Source organism: Miscanthus floridulus, chromosome 10, assembly GCF_019320115.1.
Source record: "Miscanthus floridulus cultivar M001 chromosome 10, ASM1932011v1, whole genome shotgun sequence".
NCBI lineage: Eukaryota > Viridiplantae > Streptophyta > Magnoliopsida > Poales > Poaceae > Miscanthus > Miscanthus floridulus.
The window spans coordinates 128,102,761-128,126,151 of NC_089589.1; the positions used below are offsets into that span (position 1 = coordinate 128,102,761).

The 23,391-nt window shown below is 44.8% G+C and overlaps 1 protein-coding gene across 1 annotated transcript; it reads left to right on the plus strand.

Moving 5' to 3' along the window:
* Nucleotides 1-15,159: 15,159 nt before the first annotated feature.
* On the plus strand, nt 15,160-18,728 carry LOC136485662 (ATP-citrate synthase alpha chain protein 2-like). Its single transcript, XM_066482509.1, has 11 exons — nt 15,160-15,357; nt 16,124-16,300; nt 16,386-16,628; nt 16,720-16,771; nt 16,883-16,997; nt 17,075-17,156; nt 17,302-17,397; nt 17,518-17,619; nt 17,727-17,843; nt 17,947-18,063; nt 18,421-18,728. The coding sequence occupies exons 1-11, from the start codon at nt 15,259-15,261 to the stop codon at nt 18,490-18,492; spliced, it is 1,272 nt and encodes a 423-aa protein (XP_066338606.1). The 5' UTR covers nt 15,160-15,258; the 3' UTR covers nt 18,493-18,728.
* Nucleotides 18,729-23,391: the final 4,663 nt, after the last annotated feature.

Here is a 23,391-nt window from a genome sequence, read left to right on the forward strand (position 1 = left end):
GATGAGAGTGATGTTGAAGTTGAAGACAACTACAACCTTGATCATCTCAACCGCAAAGACAAGTTCATCATCATGAAGATAGTTGAAAAGAATGATGAGCTTGAAGAAGAGATTGAGAAGCAAGAGCAATCACTTCAAAAGCAAAAATTGTTTCTCATCTCCAAGATGGAAGAACTAATGGCTCTAAGTGAAAGGTATGAAAAATTGTCAATTGAGCATGCTTTAGTTACTAAATCCTCTTCTAGTGTTTCACAACTAGAGAAGGAAAACTTGGAGCTCAAGGCAAGGATAGATGAACTATCAAGCAAGTATAATGTGCTACAAGCAAATTATGTTCATCTAAAGTGCTCTCATGAGGAAGTAGTAGAATCAAGCATCATGTTTGAGGTGGCTCATGAGGTTGTGATTACATCGGTAAAATTTTCTCAACCTCTCACACATTCACTCACTAGTACACCATCTCAATTAAATGTTTCTTGTACTAATGAGTGTGCTCCTCAAGCAAGCCAATCTTCGATTGAGCTAAATCTCATAGAAAACATAGAGCTCAAAGAAGAGGTGAAAAGATTAAAGAAAGATGTGATTCGATTGAAGGGTAAGGAGAAAGCACAATCTTCTCAAGATAACCGTGATAACATGGTGAAGAAGCTTGAGAAGGGTTCAAACTTTGCTTCCTCCAAAACCCAACAAAGAAATCACATCTCAAGCAAGGCCAACCCAACCAAGAGCAAGAAACATGGAAAAAGGATGTGCTATGGTTGTGGATTGTATGGACATGAGTGGGCTATGTGTCCACACAAGAGTTGGGCCGACAAGGTTGAAGCCGCCAATCAAAAGGCTTCTACCAAGGAGGCCAAGCAAATGAAAGTGATGGACAAAGTGCTTGTCTCATGAGCAAGAAATTGGGGCATCCTACCAAGAAATGCCCAATGTACAAAGAGGCAAGAAAGGAAGCCCAAGTTGCAATAAGAAGATGCTATGGGTGCAATGAGATGGGCCATAAGGTTGATAGATGTCCATACAAGCAAAGCAAGCATAGAGCAAACAAAGGCCGCATATGCTATGCTTGTAGAAGAAAGGGGCATCTAAGCTATGAATGCCCAAATGGTAACTCACCTAAGCCGAACACGTTTGTTTATAATGATATGCTTAGGAAGACCACAAATGGAGTTAGCATTAGCAAGGTGATGTGTTCACCACAAACTAGTGCTAAAGCCATTTGGGTGCCTAAGCACTTGTTGACTAACTCAAAAGGACCCAACAAGAGTTGGGTACCAAAGTGTGCTTAGGTTAATGATGTAGGTACTTGGTGATGATATGAAGGCTTCGGGATGGTTGAGCAATCAATTTGACAATATTCACTCAATCTATCAACCAATTCTTATCATAATCCCTTATATGGTTGACCCAAAGATAATTCAATGAACATATCATATATTTCATCCTCGCCATTGGTAACAAGTACCTAAACCTTTTAGGACAGTCACTTTGTTCGTTTCGTGTTCTATAGTTCACAAATAGGTACATTTGTGAAATAATGAAAGTGGCTAATTAGATTCAATTAAAAAGAATTTTACTTTGCCATATGATGCTTTTAACGGCTCTCTAGTAAACCAATTCATTTCTTGAGATGCAAGTTTACAATAAATACTAGAGCTAAACGAAGAATCACAAGCAGCGAATTAATTGGTTCTATCCTGCACCTACCGGACGTGTCCGGTATTACTATCGGACGTGTCCGGTATGGCCAGGGACAGAAATTGAGTGTTTCTGTTCTGTGCATTCCGGACGTGTCCAGTATACCTACTGGACGTGTCCGGTATTGTAGGAACCAGAACACTAATTGGATAAGCAACTGAGTTTCTGATCCATATATTTTCATATATCCTCAATTTACTCAGAAGCTTGTGGTTTACCAAATCTAAGTGGATTGTGAGCATCTCTTATACTCAAATTTACTTATGGCAAATTATTTGGTTGCAGTTCAAAATAGAAAATTGTCTCCCAAATTCTAAATAGAATAAAAGTGCTTGTAGAAAGTCATTTAAATTACTTGAAGCACTTATTTTGGGAGAGCTAAATTTCTATTTTTCACCATTATGGACTAACAAATTTATCTAGCATTCTTTGTAGTTCTTTGGATGAAAATGTATCTAGCATGATTATTTGACAATTAAGGTCAACATAAAGACTATCATGCTATATATCTTCTTAGTGGAATTCTTGTGGGCTCAAGGCAAAGGTATGTGTTTACATACATGCATTGTAAGTGCATCTAAGGCCCTTTGTATGTTAGAATATGCATTTGTGTGACATAGGAGAGATGTTTTTCAAAACCCCTAACTAGCATGAGTAGGAAGTGTGAATTTGAAAAACTATTTGAATCTTGGTCTTTGTGACCTAGCCTTGTCATGTGTTGATTATAGCACTCCTTGATTGTTTGATTGGCTAATCACACATGACATGGCTTTCTTAAGTCCACAATCTACTATGTCTCACTCTATCTCTCTCAAGTAAGTGAAATCTTGTTTATGCCAAATATTTGGATAAGAGAAAATCATTTTATGGCATTGGATAAGAAAAGTGATGATACTCAGTTTGGATCAAGATTATATACCTTTTTGGACTGAGAAATAACAGAAAAGGGGATTGGAAGAGAGAAAACACATTTTGGAATAACTTGGGCCAGCCCACGTATACCGGACGTGTCCGGTATGAGCGGGACTATAAAACCGAGCGTACCCCTTCGGCCCAGACAGGCTTGTCTCCTTCCAACCAACCCAGCCGCCGATTTCTTCCTCACCTAGGGCGACCGAGGACTTCACCAAGAAAAAGGAGAGAAGGAGATCGCATTGGAGAAGGCTTGCATCAAGATTGAAGGCCCAGGGATTTGGATTTCTCATCGCCTTCTCATCTCTTCTCTCAAGGTACCCTAATCACGGACCTCGTCCGATCTACATGGTCAATGCATGATTTTGAAATTCCTTCGGTCAATATGCTGCATTAGTGATATAGAAGCAATGCCCAAAGTTTAGAATTGATCCAGGAACCCTGGTTAGGGCTGCTGGACGCCCATATCGGACGTGTCCGGTATGCTACCGGACGTGTCCGGTATGGCCCAGCAGAGCAGACCCTTTGCTTTCCTTTGATTCAATCCAATCTTAGAATTGTATATTAGGCATAGTTTCTTCTGTATCTATGTTTTGCAAACCTTGTGACAGTGGTGTGTCGAGGTGATTGTAAAACCTTGGATAAAAGAATCTATGTCTAATTACAATTCGAGAATAAGCTATGGGTATGTATCTAAAATTCTATGGAAATCTTTGGATACAGGACAGCAGCCATGAGTGGATGATAGGAACCGAGGTCCAAGCACAGGCATGATCCCGCACTTGAAAAGTACAAGAAGGCGAGACAGAAAATGCATCCTGGTTTCAAGCCAACCAGCAGGAGGTCTACCAGGGTTGCCTCTAGTGCAGCAGCTCAGTATGCAGAGGGGTCAGGGAGCTCTTCTTCTGACACTGACACTGATGAGTTCAGAGTGGAGTCTAGAGAAGAAAGAAAGAGGAAGAGCACTGACAGAGGATCAGATGGTGATAGCTCAGATGAGGAGCAGGAGATTGAGGAGGAGGAGCCAGTTCCTCTAGTTCAGCACCAGCCTGGTCAGGGTATGCATTATAGTCTCCTTGAGACACATTTGCCCAATGTGCCCTCTTATGTTCCCAGAGTTGACTATAGGGGAAAGGGTATAACCAGGAGAGCTAGAGATGAGCGAAGGGTTGATCCAAGGGGCTTACCTAAGGTTCAGTACGATCACCGCTTCCAAACAGCCTTTCACCTAGACTACTACTCCAGTGTGATTCTCACCAGGAACCCAGTGATTGCCAGGTCTCAGTGGATTGACTGGCAGTACATTAGAGAGTTGCAGAAGGCCTTAGTTGATCATGCCATTGCTATTTGCCAGCGCACTGGGGTTTATGAGATCACGGAGTTCCATCATGATTGGAACACAGAGGTAGTAGCTCAGTTTTATGCTACTTTGTTCGTTGAGGAGGATGAGAGGCGGATGCACTGGATGCTTGAGGGCCAGTGGTATAGTGTTGACTATGATGTTTTCGCCACTCACCTTGGTTTTTCAGAGGATGACCTCTAGAGGGACAGGATCCACACCGAGCAGGTGTTACCTCCTGAGCAGCTCGCCTATATGTATCCACCAGGAGGTGAGAGAGGAGCAGTGGGGAAGATTCTAGGTCTTCACCCTACCTACAGATACCTGGACAGGATGTTCAGGAAGACTATTGACTACAAGGGTGGAGATAAGGGCAACATTGCAGATTACTCTAGGAACCTACTCCACAGGATGGCACCTGATGCTCGGCCTTTCAGCGTATTTGACTTCATTTGGTCAGAGACCAGGAGTGTGGGAGAGAGGCCACTTAAGGGATGTGGATTTGCTCCCTATATCATGTATATGATTGAGCAGGTGACAGGGCACATATTCGAGTATGACAAGATTCACAAGGCCCTAAAGATTATTGTAGATCTGCCTGAGATAGGGTTACCTCCAACAGGACCAGGAGGAGCAGCAACAGCACCAAAGGCAGATGCACCTGAGAGTGGTGCACCAGCAGAAGCTTCACCTCCACCACGTGCTCCTTCACGTTCTACTTCACGCCGTGGCAGTCCTCCCTCGCCTATCCGTAGGCTTTTCAGCTCCATATTTGGGACGTGCCGGGACATCCAGATCCGGCAGCAGAAGGAGAGGGAGGCTAGGAGGAAGGATACTCGTACTTTGAAGCAAATTGCTTCTAGGCTTGAGCTTGAGCCTCCTAGGTCTCCAGTATCAGATGAGGCAGCTAGTGAGCCTGAGACTGAGGAGCAGCAGCAGGCCAGATACGACAGAGAGTATGCTGAGTTCCTTCAGAGATAGCAGCAGTAGGCACCTGAGCACCCTGACACTCTACCACTTCAGGCTCATGTGTCTACTCACTCTCAGCCACATCCCAGCACTGCAGACGACTATGCTTCAGACTAGTGGAGTGACCCCACTGGTGGTGGTGGCTACTATGGCTCTGGTGGCTATGACCCATCTGGTGCGGGTGGTTCTTGTCTAGCTAGTGTTTCACGCTCAGATGATGAGGATACTGGTCGAGATGATGATGATGATGATGAGTGATCTCAGCTTTCCGTGACAACTTGTAGCCCCTTTGTCCTTAGTATGTCATTGTTGGACCTTTGTGGTGATAGATGACAAAGGGGGAGAGAGACTGATTAAAGCTTCAGGATAGTCTCATTTACTTATCTTTGTACCTGAAGATATGTACTGCAGGCTGTAGTTTCTTGTTTTTGAGCTTCATTGATGTATCTTGGATTTGAGAGGCTGTAGTTTCTTGTTTTTGAGCTTCATTGATGTATCTTGGATTTGAGATAGATTGTATCATGTGAGATTTGAGACTCACTTATGCTTTATCTATGTATCTCTTGAGACATGATCTTTATTTATATATCAGTGGTTTCTGGACTTGAGAAAATGTGTAATGAGTGCTATGTGTGAATTACATGTGTTATATTTATTTTCATAAGGACTATGCATGCTAGAATGAAAATATTTGATATGATGCCTTTCTATTTATTCTTGTGTGATATATCTTGTCATATGCATCACTGTTTCACTTTGTCACACACACATGCACCCCACGGATGCAATGATTTAGGGGGAGTCTCCTATATGTTTTAGTATGTGCAATTGACATTTGAGGTCATTTTGTGAATTCTAATCATAAGCACATATTAAGGGGGAGCCTCTCATAAATCATTGAACCCAAAAGTTTAAATGTTTATATCCTTATGTAAGCCTTAATCAAGTTGTCATCAATCACCAAAAAGGGGGAGATTGAAAGTGCATCTAGCCCTTTAGTGGGTTTTGGATGATTGAATGACAACGTGATTAAAGGATAACCCGTTTGCTAAGTGTGGACAGGTAATAGGTTATCTCACAGGTACTTAATGAAAGCCAAAATGATGTGTTGTTGTGGAAATAATCTAGTTCAAGCACACGACAACAATGCAAATGGAATTCATGCAAATGCTTAATTATTGTGGGATTTCCATGTTCTATGTGAAAGCAAGCTTGTAAGAATTAATTAATGAGACATAAGGGATTGCATATGGATTGGTCTCATATTTGAAGCTTGCTAAATTGAAATGAAAATAATAACAATACATGAATGGATGATTCAACACAAGATGTGACTTGATGGCTTGAGATGGTGAAGATAGCAAGGAAAGGCTTCGAGGTACTAAGCAAGGTTGAAGGGCAAGCGACGGCTTGGCTGCCGAAGAACCTAGCTAGGGTGAAGAAGGAAGTACTTGCATTTAGTTGAGGTACTAATCAAGCTATGATGTTCATGTTTATGTGGAGGATCAAATCACTATTGGAGTGTTTGATGGAAGTGACTTGATACATTTGGGATTATTCAAATTTGATGAATGGAATCAAGTCACATGCTCAAGATGGCTATGCTCAAGTGAAAAGATCAACATCAACATGTTAGCACCCTTACTTGATGAAGATTGAAAGGGACGGCATCAATTAAAAAGAGATCAACTCAAGTGGTATAAATTCATTTTTCCTTTGATCTTGAGTTTAATAGGTATGCAGTACTATTAAGAGGGATGCATCATGTTGATAGATAATGTTTCAAAAGTGCTCAAGCCAACCCATGTGAGTTTTTTAGTATTTGAGTGACAAAAGAGCTAACTTTATTTTTGCTGGTCTGGCAATACCGGACGTGTTCAATATTGATACCGGACGTGTCCGGTATTTACCCAGCAATGGTAAAACTGTTGTTCTCGGGTTGGTTCGTCGGGAGTTCCGACGGTTGTGAGTCCCGGCATGGGTCAGGAGTTCCGACGTCTCGCACTTTAACTGACTTGGAGGGTTCACTGTCCTGGTCATACTGGACGTGTCCGGTATGCATGACCAGAAGCCAACGGCTAGTTTTGAAAAGCCCTGAGGGTCGGGAGTTCCGACGTGAGTCGGGAGTTCCGACACCTCACTAACTTTAACTCAGTTACATGTTTTTCATATTTGCTGAGGGTCGGGAGTTCCGATGGTCGGGAGTCCCGGCATTCATCGAGAGTTCCGACGTCTCCCAACTTCACTGTAACTTAGTTACCGTTGGCACAGTGTAAGTCATACCGGACGTGTCCGGTATGGCAACGGCTATAAAACGGCTAGTTTTTCAAGGGGGCTATAAATACCCCCAAGCCTCCACCTTTGGAGGCTGCTGATTCTGCTGACATACACACACGTTTTTGAGCCTTGCCAACTCTCCTAAACCCTCTCTTAGTGAGTGTGTGATACAAATTGCAAAATCCATTTGTGGGTTAAGAGAGAATTTGAAAAAGAGAGCAAGCCACCACTTGAGCACTTGTGCATATTGTCAAATCTCATGATTTGCATTTGTTACTCTTGGACTCTTCGGTCCTAGACGGTTAGGCATCGTCAGAGAGCACCTGAGAGATTGTGGTGTGCCATGGAAAGTTTGTAACGGTCGATTCCACCGCCTCAGAATCATTTAGTGGAAGGAGGAAAAGGAGTTGGAAAAGACTCCGGCTAGAGTGACCTTCGTGGTACCCTCTAGGGCTGACCTTCGCTGGGTCACCCGCAGCCCCCTCAACGGAGAGTAGGACTCAAACGAGTTCGAACTTCGGTAAAACAAATATCGTGTCTCAATTTACATTTCATTTGATATTTGTGTTGCTCTAGCTCTTGTGTAGGTTCTTTGTGTATATTGATATCTCTAGTAGGTACCTGCAGTTTGGTTTGAAGATAGAAATCGAAAGGAGCAAGTTCGGGGTTGTTCTGCAGAAACTGTGCATACCAGACACATCCGGTATTCATACCGGACACGTCCGGTATTAGAGCTCTGTGCTAAAAATATTTATTCGCAGTTCTAACTTTGTGTTGCAGGGTTGTAGCTTCTAGATATATTCTTTATACCTTGTACACTGTGTGGCTAACTTATGAGGGGTGGTATTACTCTTATTTGGAGTTTCCAATTTGGAAACTTCCTTTACTAATTGTTTCCACATTTAAAAGGTGTTAATTTTCAGAAACGCCTATTCACCTCCCTCTAGGCGGCATCCTAGGTCCTTTCATAGATACTGTTGGATACTCTTATAGAAGCAAGAAAATAAATAAATAGAATGATGCATATACACCTTTATGATCAATTAAGAGTTGTTCCATGAATGGCGAGTTAACCCAGCTACTTGTTGATGTAACGTCATTAAAGAAAATATTAAAACATGCCGAACGAGGGGGTTTGAGGGTTTGTTCGATTTGGAATTGCTATACCACTCAAGTAAGGATAGTTAAGGGCAGATCCACTATGGGGTTGGGGGGCTTGAGCGAGCCTAGCCCTGTCGACGTTTCACCACCGATAGCCTGCCACAGGGGTACCCGGGGCAGTATGTTCAGGCTTCAGCGTATGCAGAACTCGACGGTAAACGTAAGAGACAATCGATTTATCCTGGTTCAGGCCCTCGACCGTGATCGAGTAACAGCCCTACGTCCAGTCGCCGTTAGCCTTTCCGTTGGATTGATTGTAAAGTGTTGTGTTGTGTTATCTCCTTCTAAACTCCTGATCTAAGGAGCCCTGCCCTCCTTTATATAGTCAGGAGGTCAGAGTCCTATTCGATTTACAATGTAGAGTCCTAGTAGGATTACAGGGTAGTATTACTACTAGGATTACATGAGAGGAATCCTAATCAAACTAGATCTCCTCTCTTCCTTGTGGGGTATCCTATGGGTCCCGCATCGACAAGCCCCCGAGCACTTCATGGTTGAGCTCTGGAAGCCTCGTCTTGTTCCTTCAGGTCTTGTCGAGTAGGAACAAGCGTAGTTCAAGTGCTTTCTTGAGTGAAACCATGTAGCGCTTCTTGGGATCTTCGAGTGGTGAGTGCTTTTTGAAGAAAAAGTACATCCATCTGGGTGTAGCCCCCGAGCCTCTTGCTATTTGGAACAAGGAGCTGGAGGGTCTTGTCTTGAAATTGCTTTGATTCTTCATCGAAGGGCTCTCGAGCATATACCTAGGTTCTTTATCAAAAAGAACTCGGTTATAGCTTGGTTCGGGTTCTTTTTGTCGTAAGGTCTTGAAGTGGTTTGTCTTGAAGAAGTCTTCTTGGTGACGTGCGCTTTTTCGAATAAAAAGTGCACTCATTGAGTGTAGCCCCCGAGCCTCTTGCTATTTGGAACAAAAAGTTGGAGGGTCTTGAATCTTATGTTTTTTGGAAGCTCCTGTTTTGAAGTAGTCTTCTGAGTGATGTTAATCAACTCAAGGATCTTGAATCTTCACTCAAGTCATCATCGGAGTAGTTTTTGTGGCGTCCGCCCCCGATCTTATGCGCCAGGCGAGCCAAAGGAACCACGTCGAGTACTTATTGGCACTTAGCCCCTGAGCTTGGAAGCTAGTAGAGCCACTGGAGATGTTCCGAGTAGTAATTGGTGCTTAGCCCCCGAGTTCGGGAACTAGTCTGTGCCTTTGGATGTACGCTTAGCGTCCTGGAGCGTCGTCGCCTGAATCTTGTTCTGAAAGAAAAGATGTATACATTATGTAGCATATTTGTAGAATATTGAAACTATTGAAATTTATTCAGTGATTAATATAAACATTTTGTGTCATGCTCTCTTTTTGGCCACATCTCTCCCAAGTAGTTAGCCTGTTACGTTTAGGCTCTCAGTCCCCGTTTAGCCGCAGCCACTGCGTGTGTGAGATCTTTGTCTCGTTTACGCGTACGGGCACTGCCATTTGCACAGCTGAGATCTTTGTCTCGTGTATGTGTGCTGGCACTTAGGCGTAATAGGTGCACCCGAGGCTTTCACGAGTTAAGGCGTGTTCTGCTCGAGAAGATTAGTGACTTTAAGAGAAGACAAAAATGAGTAGTCGTCGTTGCGACAAAAAAGAGAGCGCGATTATGCGCAAGAGTTTGCTGCCCTCCGACGAGTAGAGCGCGTGTTGTGTGCATTGGTCAATCATGCTGAAACAAGCTAGAGAAAAAATAATTTTAAAAAGTGACTTAGCTTGATTCGTGGACGTCGATCACGTGGAATCCGCCCTCAACTAGTATCTAGTCGAGATGAGTAGTTGAGGTTGTCGTCAATGAAGCCACGATGGTTGTTGGTGAAGCCGGCTAGTTGGAGTCGATTTCGACTAGTTATTGATGGTGCAACACGGGAGAATACAAGTCGCAAAAGGTAATCATTACTCCGTCTCAACGCGCATGTTGCAATAAGACTGGATTTCTCTCTCTCTACTGATCGGACAGCAGCAGCATGATTTGATTTTTTTTTGCATCGGACTTGTACGTGGGAAAAGTCTTTGACTCCGCTTCGGGTTGGATGTGAGCGTCTGGTTGCTTGCAGCGGCGGGTGGCCACCTTTGAGCGATTCTTTTCTGCCTCGGATCCCGACTCGTCGTTTTTGACATGGATTCGGCAGAGGAATACGTCGAGCTACTGTTCGGTTACCATGAATCGGACACCACGCCGTGCCGAGTAGATTGATCTTGATGATGAGGTCCTTCAAGCTTGCCCGATGATCTCGACGATCCATGAACCGAAGATGAAGATTGATCCCATTGAGAAGATCATGCTGTCGAGGTCCGTCGAGCTCTCGGATGCAAATTCGCCGAAAGCCCCTACCTGACGTGCCAGCTGTTGATGTTTCACCACCGATAGCCTGCCACGGGGGTACCCAGGGCAGTATGTTCGGGCTTCAGCGTATGCAGAACTCAACGGTAAACGCAAGAGATAGTCGATTTATCCTGGTTCGGGCCCTCGACCGTGATTGAGTAACAGCCCTACGTCCAGTCGGCGTTAGCCTTTGCGTTGGATTGATTGTAAAGTGTTGTGTTGCGTTATCTCTTTCTAAACTCCCGATCTAAAGAGCCCTGCCCTCCTTTATATAGTCAAGAGGCCAGAGTCCTAGTCGGTTTACAATGTAGAGTCCTAGTAGGATTACAGGGTAGTATTACTAATAGGATTACATGGGAGGAATCCTAATCAAACTAGATCTCCTCTCTTCCTTGTGGGGTATCCTGTGGGTGCCGCATCGACAGGCCCCTACCCCGCGCAGACAATGGAACATTTTTTATGCATAGATGAAAAGAAGGTAAAAAATGGAGAAAGATGAAGAAAAAGAGGTCAAAGATAGAAGAAGAAGAGAAAGAGGAAGTAGTAGCCTCCTTTATAGTGATCCTAGATCCAATATTAATGATAGCTGTACTAAATTGTTGATCTTGATACCATCCATATGTAAACATAAACAACCATAATTTGATTTTTGCTTAGGATAGAATTAAATACTGAGCTAGGGGGTCGGGTCTACGATGCAACGAGGATAGATTCGACTGTTGTAAGGAAAATAGCACCTACCTAGTGCCATATATGGTTTTATTGATTGTTTGACAACATGATCGTGGATTAATGTAGTTTGCTAATATACATGGTATTTAGTCAAATGGATGCAAGGACGTGCTTGGACAAAAGGCAACATGAAGACCAAGTGATAAAACACCTCAAGCAATGCCAAGGAGTTATGTTGAAGACTACTCCCTCCATGTTCCTAAAGAAGGTCGTTTTGATATAGACATGGTCTTCAAAAACTACTTTGACCACTATTTTTAGTGTAAAATATAGTCAATATATACTTTTATAAACTTATATTTCGATATGAATCTACTTATATCACTTTCATATTTTTAAACTCAATCAAAAAAATTATTTGTAGTCAAAGTTTAAAACATTTGACTTAAGACAATCTCAAAACCACTACTACACAACGTGACTTTTGTCCCGGTTGAGAAAGGGCTTTTGTCCCGGTTTCCCAACCGGGACTATGAATCCGAGACTAAAGGTGGGACCTTTAGTCCCGGTTTGCTATAACCGGGACTAAAGATCCTCTCAGCTTAAAAAAAAATAATGTCTCCCACCGCTGCGCCCCGTGAGATTCGAACCCAAGACCTCATGCACTGCCTCGCGCGGAGCTTACCACCCCACCTACACAACACATCTAACAATGGATGGGATGCTTTCCTTTTGAACTAACCCATCGGAGGACCTTTAGTCCCGGTTGGTGTTACCAGCCGGAACTAAAGGGTGTACCTTTAGTCCGGGTTGGTGTTACCAACCGGGACTAAAGGTTGGAGGACTTTTTAGTCCCGGTTGGTGGCTCCAACCGGGAGTAAAGGAACCTTTAGTCCCGGGTCCTTTAGTCCCGGGGACAAAAAATGCCGAGGTTAATGCTAAATTGAGACATCGTTCTAAAGTCTGTTCTCTAGTAGTGAACGACTTTCTTTAAAAATATTGAGGGAGTATATAATACATGCAAGAAGTCCAAGATATCAAGTACTTGAAGCCCGGACGAGAATACGTGAAGAAATGAAGCTCAACCTGCACTAGTTATATGCAACAAAAGGTCCGGTGATAGGCCTGAGAAGAGCACCGAAAGAAAATCTTAGTGTACAAAGGGAACGATCCAGTCATCTTACACTCACTGGATTTCTCCGGTGGTGTGTGTTGGGAAGCATCGGAGCTTCGGCTCAAGGCCAACAATAGGCAGAGGAAAAAGTGGCTCTACAGAAGGTTTGTGAAGGCACCAAACAATTGCGAGCTATACTGAAGCTCCACAGAAGGTTTCAGTCACCACCGGAATTCTTCGATAATCACAGGAGAAAAGGTGTCCGCCCCAATGGTCGGCAATGGCTAGTACACGTGGTTGGAACCGAAATTTCTGGTGGTGTCACCGGAGCTTTCTATTGAACGTTGTACGAGTTTGCGAACGGCTATATCATCTCAGGGCAGAGGCTATATATACCCCTCAATCCCGCCATTTGAGTGTTGTTGGAGTTGAGGATCGTTGCTAGTGAGTTGAGGCTCATCTTTAACATGCTCTAGCCACCATAGTGCTTTAGGGAAAATTAGGTGAATTAGTTAGCGTGTTTGCAAAGTGCTTAGTCTAGTTAGACCAGTATATTGACGCTTTGCTCTGGGCTTAGGCCTAGTATTTAGTGATGTTTGTATAACTCTTGGCACTCGGTGTTTACACACACTATTGTATACACTAGGGGCTTATAGTCTTGCAAGACCCTCCGATGTGTGAAGTTTGAATGTAGGCGCCTATGGTGACTTCATCGATCTCGAGCTTTAGCAATCAAACTCAGTTCTTCAGATATGCTCATATGAGTCGAGCGTGTGTGCACACGCGCATTTACAGAGGTGAGTATACACTCGTGCATATGAAAGTCTGTGTCTGTATCGGGTATTTCGTAATAAAAATAATAGTGGTTCATTTTATTTTTCGAGGGAATTAATGGTCGTTCATTCATCATCATGAATAAAGGAGCAAAAATTGCCGTTGGGATCATCGGAGCGCAAAGTGCTCACACCGAATCTCCTCCTTCAGGTCACGCCAAAACGGGCCTGTTCGTTGTAAAAAAAAACAAATTGGGCCTTTTTTGTTTGCTCGTTGTTCGCCGAGAGGGTGGAACGCGCGAAAGGCCCAGACGGGCCCACATGCACTGGTTGCGGCCAGGGGAAGCATCGCCGACGTGTCGCCTAAAGATGGCAACGGGCACAGAATGCCCGCATGCCCGCGGGCATGGAACCCGATGGGCAAGGATACAGGCACCACTTCTTGCCCGCGGGCACGGGCACGGGCATCATCCTGAACCCAGAGGATAGTTCTTCGCGGGCAAAGAAATTTGCTATTCTCGCCCGTTTATCCGCCAGACCCGCTCCACAGGTCTGACATGTGGGACCTACAAGCAAATATATGTATATATACATGATTTGTTGTGAATATGTATCTTCGTATCTCTTGTAATGCACTATGATTTATGTATATGCTCAACCTGGCGGGCACACGGGAATGCCCGCGGGCATTTCATGCCCGTGGATGGAGGGTGCGGGCATGGTTTGTTGCCCGTGGCGGGTCACGGGCGCGGGCGCGGGCACGGGCGAGGGATTTAGCTGGCGGGCGTGGGCGTAAGAAGGCAGTATCCACGGGCACCACGCCCGTTGCCATCTTTACTGTCGCCGTGTTGGGTGCGCGGTGTAGGTTGCGTGTGTGGCTACAAAGCGAGCAGACTTTTTCATAGCAGTGACAGCAGCTGCCTAACCAACTGACACCAACCTACAGTACTACCGCTGCATGCAGATGCATCATCTTCATCTACCAGTCAGCCTACCAGCATTGCATTGCGCCCATACAAAATTCATTCATCGGTCAGCAGCAGCCAGCAGGCCCATCCATCCGTTCCTCGCCGCACCTGCCACCAAAAACCAAATGCATTGTTCCCTTCCTTCGCTTGCAATTCAGCACAAAGCCAACCAACCATCCAATTCTCATCAGACAGAAAGAGGGAAAAAAAAAGGAAAACACATGTACGGACCAATGTGCACCGCCTGGTCACAAAGCTCGACGATTTTGACCGAGGTGCCATTCCAGTTCATATATATATGTACTGCTACTATACATATATATTAGTGTATGCTTTTTGTGCCACTCGAAATGCATAAATGTTTGCGACCCAGCCGTGTCCACTAATGTCAACCACGTTTTTTTGACCAAAATAAGAAGAATCGAGCAATTTATATTTGCATCTGGTCAAACATTGCTTAATATACAACTACTTAGTCGCTTACTAGTGGTACAACCGCCATCAGGTCAACACACGAGTTGATGATACTACCTGCACGTGGTATTTGACACACGCACACACGATCTTGTACCAGTAGTACAGCGCTCAACTTCTTTCTTTATTTATTTCCATCCATTTTCTCCCCTAAGAACACAGTTTCCACCCTCGTTGTTTTGGGCTTCCAAAAGGCAAAAAAATAAAAAAAAGAGAGGGGACTTGTTGATGTACAATTAATATCACTGCAACACACAGTCAACAGACAACAGTGTTAGTAAGATCTCCTTAATGGACAATTAAGATTTTAATAATGTTTAGCACTGCCGTGCTGTGCTGTGCTGAACATACTATTTTTTTTAAATTCATGTCTCTTTCTGTGTAACGACCGGTACTTAGATCCCATCTAACCCCAGCCTCCTCTGAATCTCTCGGTATATATAAATGAAACCATCCTCTGTTCTTTCCTCTCGCTGACTGATTAGTAACGTGCACCCGGCACGCCCAGCGCCAGTCACCAACCCGCCCACCTTCCAGCACACCTTCTCCTTCCCTCGCCATGGCGCGCAAGAAGATCCGGGAGTACGACTCCAAGCGCCTCCTCAAGGAGCACCTCAAGAGCCTCGCCGGCATCGACCTCACCATCCTCTCCGCCCAGGTCAGTGCCTCTGCGTCCGCGTCGCCTCCCTCCCGACCTCCTCCACTCTGTCTGAAAATTCCCCCTGACTCTTCCCGGATTGGATCTGCCGCCGCGTGCTCGGTTTCACGTGATCTTGCCCGGGGTAGTGTAAAGATCCGGTTTTTATGAGCGCCCGACGGATTAAGCAGCCGCATTCCTAGGATTTTAGCACTGAATGGTTCGAGGGTATTGCCTTCATTAGTTGGAAATGTGGCGTGTTAGGAATTAGGATGGGGATCTGGACAAACAGAGGTTGAGTGAAGATCCATTTTGTCGCAGGCTGGTGCTATGCCTGAAAAGGTGCGATTTTTTTATTTTTTATCCAACTGATATGAGCTATTGTTGCTTGCTGCAGTTCAATACTCCAATATGTCAGTAGGTGTGATAGGTAGGAAGAGTCTATAAGTAGAACTATTCATTTAGCCAGATCTGGTGGTTGTTTGGCCGTGTAGTGTGATTTGCTTATTCAGGCCTGCCTAAATTATTACGTCTAAAGCAGCTTGGATCCGTAGGACAGCGACAGGGGAACTCAGATTGTTGAATCTGGGGTATTTGGGTATTTTAAGCAACTGTACAATAGGCATACAAAAGAAATCTAAGATCCCCGGTTTGAATTAGTATAAAATTGTACTCTGGGTGGTTCCAGTCTTATACTACTGATGATGATTGGACACAGTGTCATGTCGCCAGATAATAATTGACAAAAACAAGTAAAGACTGAATTTTGTACCTTGCTTAATGACAGATCACACAATCAACAGACTTTGCAGAGCTTCTGAGCCAGCAGCCATGGCTGTCAACCATGAAGCTAGTGGTGAAGCCCGACATGCTGTTTGGGAAGCGTGGGAAGAGCGGCCTTGTGGCTCTCAACTTGGATTTCAATCAAGTCAAGGAGTTTGTCAAGGAGCGGCTGGGAGTTGAGGTATAGTGGTTGCTTTTGTGAAAAGGCTTTTCCTCGACATGCTACATGAGTTGATTTTCCTTTTTCGTGATCCAATAATTTTCAGGTTGAGATGGGCGGCTGCAAGGCTCCAATCACGACCTTCATCGTCGAGCCATTTGTGCCCCATGATCAAGAGTACTACCTTTCGATTGTTTCAGAAAGGTTGGGCAGCACCATCAGCTTCTCAGAGTGTGGAGGGATTGAGATCGAGGAGAACTGGGACAAGGTTAAGACGATTTTTCTTCCTACTGAGAAGCCAATGACACCTGATTCATGTGCTCCATTGATTGCGACCCTTCCACTGGAGGTACTTGTTGCTTTCCTCCTTAGTTCTAACCTCAATACCGCCATGTTATCTATTTCTCACATTGGAGGTACTCCTTTTGTTTGCTGATCAGGCACGTGCAAAAATTGGTGACTTCATTAAAGGAGTGTTTGCTGTCTTCCAAGGTACCACAGATTTGGGAAATGTTCATTTGCCAGATGTAGTAAATTAAAAATTGTACATGTCGCTATATTTCCTGATTTGCCATGTTGATAAGAATTCTGCTCCATCTGCAGACTTGGATTTCTCGTTTCTTGAGATGAATCCATTCACCATGGTTAACGGGGAGCCATATCCTCTGGACATGAGAGGAGAACTAGATGACACAGCAGCTTTCAAGAACTTCAAGAAGTGAGTCTCAGATTTCCCCCAGGGACACCATTTCTTCATGTCATTGCTGGATTTACTCTTACTTATCAATTGTGCAGGTGGGGAGGTATAGAATTCCCCCTACCTTTTGGAAGAGTACTCAGCCCTACAGAAAGTTTCATCCATGAACTAGATGAGAAGGTATTGATCTCAGGGCTATGTTTTTATCTTTCCATTTTGTTTCTGAGGTCTATCACCTCTAAAATAACCAGTTTCCATGAGAAATACTGGATCTGCAGTATATTTTGTTGACTTGTGCGTTAACTCTCCAACCTTGTTATTTCAGACAAGTGCCTCTCTGAAGTTCACAGTTTTGAACCCGAAAGGTCGTATCTGGACAATGGTTGCTGGTGGTGGTGCTAGTGTCATATATGCTGATACAGTAAGCATCAATTTGTATCCTATTTTTATTTACACATAAAAAGCTTTTCACGTTGATGCCTGTTAAACTATTCACCTATATTTAGCTGCCATGATGAAATTAATTCCCCCCATGCACCAGGTTGGAGACCTGGGATACGCGTCAGAGCTTGGAAACTATGCAGAGTATAGTGGTGCTCCTAATGAGGAGGAGGTTCTGAATTATGCCAGAGTTGTACTTGATGTAAGCAAACACTGTAACCTTGTCAATGCTGCTCTTAACTCCACCTTAGGACCATCATCTGGTCGGAACAAGGTTAGGATCATCTGTAACTATACAATTAAATGCAGTGTGCAACTGCTGATCCTGATGGCCGCAAGAGAGCCCTTCTCATTGGAGGTGGCATAGCTAACTTCACTGATGTTGCTGCCACATTCAATGGCATCATCCGGGCGTTAAGAGAGAAGGTACCTAAGACCAATCACTTTAGAATCCTCGCTGATGTTTGACACCACTCATATCTGTTCACCTAATTGATTCTTCACCAATCGCCACACAATTCACTTTCAGGAATCCAAGTTGAAGGCTTCAAGGATGCACATTTATGTTCGCCGTGGTGGTCCAAATTACCAATCTGGACTGGCCAAAATGCGCAAGCTTGGTGCAGAACTCGGTGTTCCAATTGAGGTACTGATCTAGGGCTTGTTTGGCACGGCTTCTCCCGAGGGGCTCCTCCGGAGGAGCCGGAGCCGTTTTGGAGGAGCTCCAAAATGGCTCCGGCTCTGTTTTTTACTGAAAAACGGCTCCTCCAAGAAAACGTTTGGCAGGGCTCCTCTGGAGGAGCCGGAGCCGAAGCCGGAGAGGAGCCCTGCCAAACAAGCCCCTAGTTGCCTTTAAGCATATTGGAAAACTTTTTGATGGAAAGCCTTTAGCTCAGAAAATAGATGTGAAAAAGAATATTCAACCGTTTGTTGTTGGTAGTTGCGAATCATTGTCCGCAGTCCACATATCTGAGCTGATTGTGTTTTGAAAAATCCACCGCAGGTGTATGGACCAGAAGCGACTATGACTGGAATCTGCAAACAAGCAATTGAATGCATCATGGCTGCAGCGTAATCGGAGCGTAGTTCTGGGTAGTTTGGGATCTGCAACCACGCAATTGAATGTGTCATGGACTCGGCATAAATGAGAGATGGAGAGTAGTTGCAGTAGTTCACACTGTTCTCTTTTTGTTTCAGATATGTTGTAGCGTGTTGTTTGAACGAAGCGATAGATCATTACTGCAAAGAAATTACTGTTGGGTTAAAATAAATCCGAAGTCTAGTTTCGTGCGTTTTGGAATGCACGTTTAACTGCAATGCAATGGAATGACCATCGCTTGCATTGATCTTTTAATTAGGGATAAAAATGTGTTTGTACCGATGGATATCACCTGCCCATACCGATTTTTTTTTTAATTTTAACACTTTTTGTAAACTAATTTTGAATGTAACACTGTTTTTTTTTTTCAAAACTAACACTTTTGGCCGCGCCTATTACCTTTGTCGCGCCATGCATGGTGGCGCGGCATGTGGCTGACGTGGCGACGATCGGAAAGGCTGACCGGCTAACGTGGCAGGGTCTGCCGTGCCACCGATCTTGGTGCGACAGTGCCGCGCCCTGATCCGTGGCGCGGCAGAGCCGAATAAAAGCCCCGCGGCCAGTGCCGCTTGCCCGAGCAGCAAGGCCTCTCGCCCACGCCTAGCCGCCGCGCCAGCAAGCCCGCCTGCCCGCGGCCGCCCACGCCTAGCCACCGCGCTAGCAAGCCTGCCTACCCGCGGCCGCCCGTGCCTGGCCACCGCAGCTGCGCCCGCGCCCTCCCACGTCGGTCGCCGGCAGGGCTTGCCTGCCGTCGAGCACGCTGGCCGCCGCGTGACGAACGTCGGCTCCGCCGGCGCGCCACCCCCTCCGGCACTCCACGGCCGCCGGCCGCCCGCTGCGCCCGCCGCGCCCGCATGCCTGCGCGCCACCCCCTCCGGCCTCGCACGATGGCTGGCCGCCACGCCCGCCGAGGCCAGCGCCCACGCCTCCTGGCCCAGTCTAGAGTGCCACCGCCGCCGAGGACGAGCACTGCTGCTGCGAGGTACTCCCCTAGTGTATTTGTTGATTGAATCGACATTGTTAGTATAGTAAGTTAGTAAAATAAATAAAGTTAGTATAATTAATAAAGTATAGTTTGTAAAATTAGTTAGTTTAGTTGGTATAGGTAATATAGTAAGTTAGTATATATATAGTAAAGTTAGGTAGTTTAGTTAGTACAATTAGTGAGTCTAGTTATACATTGGATTTAGTCTAATTAGTTGTTGTAGTTAGCCTTATATAGATGTTAATATTAGATTAGTTAGTATAGTTATAGTTAGAATATGTATTAATATTACTATGGACATTACGTACGACGATTTCGATGACTTGATGGAGTTTCTTGAAATGCTTTTGCAGATGGATTGTTGTGTTAGAGTTTTATACGGAGGAAGAGTCAGGAGAGAAGATGGTATGCTTGATGATATGGAAGAAGAATTGGAATGGTTTGATGAACCTCCTAGCTTCAACGACCTTTGTGTCCGTTTGAATGCAAAGTTTGGCTTTGATTTCACACTGAAGGGGAGGTTTGATACTGGGAAGACTAGGGCACACTATGTCCTTATGCCCTTGCGTGACCCTGCTCACTGGTCCCGCTACACTAGGGTGCTCCAAGGTTTCAATGTGCCCATGACTGAGGTGGTGGTGGAGAATGGGTACAAGATGCAGGGTGTTCAGGATGACCCATCCATTGATGGTTTTGGAGGCAATGAACAAGAATTATGGGTCGAAGGGGAAGCAACTCGGGATAACATGGATTTGGACGGTTAGTTGACGTAGGAGCAATTTCATTCAACTACAGTAGGTTGTATAAGCAATGACTTCGATGTGAATGAGTTTGAATAGGAAGAGGAGGAGCAGGAGGAGGAGGACAGGATCGGTGATGTAGTTAGCGGTGATTCAAACGATTCTGATGATGACCAAGGAGGTACAGATGCTATACCAACACCGGTTGATGTCATGCCAGTACCGGTTCATGCTATGCCATTACCAGTACCAACTGAGGTACTTCATGCTATGCCGGCTCAGGGTAGACTAGTCACAGATTTGCCAGAGGGTGGTACCCCCTATGATTCATGGGGTAGAATAGGAGGCGCTTCATAGTACGTTCCACCACCACCTTACACAACGACTGAGCTTGAGCAACTAAGGTCGATGAACGTACCTTTCAGGGGCGTTCCGAACTATAGGGATGTCAGCATGACCGATATGGCAGTTTATGAGACTAGTCTCTAGATGTGTAGGAAATTATTATATGACCATGAGAAAGAAACTCTTAGGAAGGGGATGATATTTAATACAATGTCAGAGATGAAGCTCTTTCTTCAGGACCATGCTGTGTATCACCATAGGCCGTACACCGTCACTCATTCGGACCAGGAGTTGAGGTACCACATGATATGCAAAAATGGTTGTATGTGGACGTTAAATGCACGAAAGAGATATAGTGATGGCAAGTGGAGGATAAGTAAAGTTGTCGAACCCCATACTTGCCTATCAAATAGGGGGAAGAAAAATCATCAGCAGCTCACTGCACGTTATCTTGCCCATCGTATATTGGGGCTCATTGATGACAATAATGACATTTTTGTGTCTTCTTTACAACAGTCCATATCTGGATTCGTTAAGTATGATGTGAAGTACGGAAAGGCTTGGCGTGCTAAGCAAATTGCCCTAGCGATTCGATGAGGTAGTTGGTAGAAAGCGTACAACAGGGCGCCCCGCATCTTATATGCAATGCATTACTATATCCCTAGCTTGAAATGGTTTGTGGACACCGGAGGGATGTGTTTTTAGGACCCATTGAGGCATGTCCTCTATCGTGTGTTCTGGTCGTTCGCGCAAACGGAACATGCATTCCAGTTTTGTCGGCTAGTCGTACTTGTTGATGGCACTTTCCTGACAGGAAAGTATAGGGGCACCTTGATGATGGCTGCTGCTGTTGACCCCGAGGACCAGATAGTACCCATGGCTTTTGCTTTGGTAGAGGGAGAGAACAATGAATCGTGGTCATGGTTCATGCGGCTTCTACGTGTACAAGTGCTTGGCCCATCTCGCACTATATGTTTGATCTCGGACCATCACACAGGGCTTCTTAATGCTGCAGCTGAGCATATAGATGGGTTTTCGCCTCTAGTGCATAGATGGTGCATGAGACACTTTGCCGCTAATTTCTAGCGGCGTCAGCGGAAGCAGGAGGTATGTGATAAGGTAAAGGCTCTATGTTGTGTACGTACAGAGCACCAGTTCAAGGAGACAAAGAGACAACTAGACAAGATTGTAAATAAAGTGGGAAATGCCTGGTTATAGGCACAGATGGAACATAAGGCTTAGTGGGCGTTAGCATATGACGAGGGGGGTTTTAGGTATGGCATCATGATGACTAACTCCTCAGAGTCCTTCAACCGTGTATTCACCAGAGTTCAATCGTTGCCTGTGTCTAGAATTGTTGAGTTCTCCTTTCATAAGTGCAACGAATATTTTGTCAAGAGGTGGGAACTTATGCAGAGAAATATAGCTGAGCAGGGGTATTTTGGAAAGGCCAAAGCTGAACATTTGAAGGAGGCCGAGGAATTGGCCAACCAGCACACCACCGAGCCGTATGGACCCCATTGCCATATCTTTAGTGTACGGGGCAAGGGTGGCACAAGCTTGGGCGGTGAACGTTATGGTGGACGAAACTACCGAGTTGATCTTGAAAAGGTAGAGTGCAGTTGCAATGTCCCTTAGATCATGCACGCCCCTTGCTCTCATATGATCACGGAATGCAGGGTTCACGGGTATAACTATGAGGATCTACCATATATGTCACCCTTGTATCTCCGTTCGAACACCGTTAGTATTTGGGAGATGAGCTTCGAGCCATACCTTGACCCGACACAGTGGCCACCTTATAATGGTTATGACTACGTGCCGCATCTAGATCTAATGAAGGTAGGGAAGGGTAGGAGGAAGAAGAAGCGACTCAAGGGGGATGGATGCTATGAGAGGGTATGGCGAAGACATGTATGGAGGGGGAGACTTCAACGAGACCTGTGGCAGGAATCTTTGCTCCATTTGCAAAGAATCTGGTCACAAGGCTAGCAGGCATAGAACACGAGGGCAGTAGGTGCTTTCATATTGTGGTCGTATTGCATAACAAGTAGTTCAAATTTTGTAATGCTACATAATGTTAATTTGAATATTGTTAATTTGAATACTCTAACCCTTTATATATCAATTTGTAACAGGATGGACCCTCCCATGCTGCACCAGATGTACCCCCTTCTTGAGGTGGAGTACGACGACCCCCTTCTTCCACCGGATGATGAGGTTTCAAAGAGGCGTTCAAGGGATCCTTACATTCCTGAGACTTAGTTCGTTATGTTGTACTTATGTCGAACGAATACTGTCGTCCTCTGAACCGATGAAAATGTTATGTGGCAACTTGTCATCCATTTATCTGCTTCGTATTCATTTCAACTTGCGCACGGTCACGACAGCACTTGTAGTTGTTTACAGCACCGACAACAGCTCCCGTTCAGTTGTAATTGAGGTTGGTTAGTTTTTGTCTGCGTTCAGGTGATGCCACGCCGTGGGCTATGGCGCGGCACAACTAGTGTTAAATCATATTCGAAATAATTTCACTCGATTATGTTCATTTTAGAAATTCTCAACGCATGATACAAACGGATGGGATCACTTAAGATCGACCATGGGTAATCCGAGTACATGATACATGGGTATAATACATCAATAGTTCAAATGGAAAATAAGACAACACAATGAAATTTCTAGTATATAGCTACATTGATCTTTAATAAAGCATGGAACTAACAGACGACACAATAAAAAACTATCGACAGAAGATGCTCGGCAGTTCACCGAGGGGTATCCCGCGATGGTAGATTTGTCGGT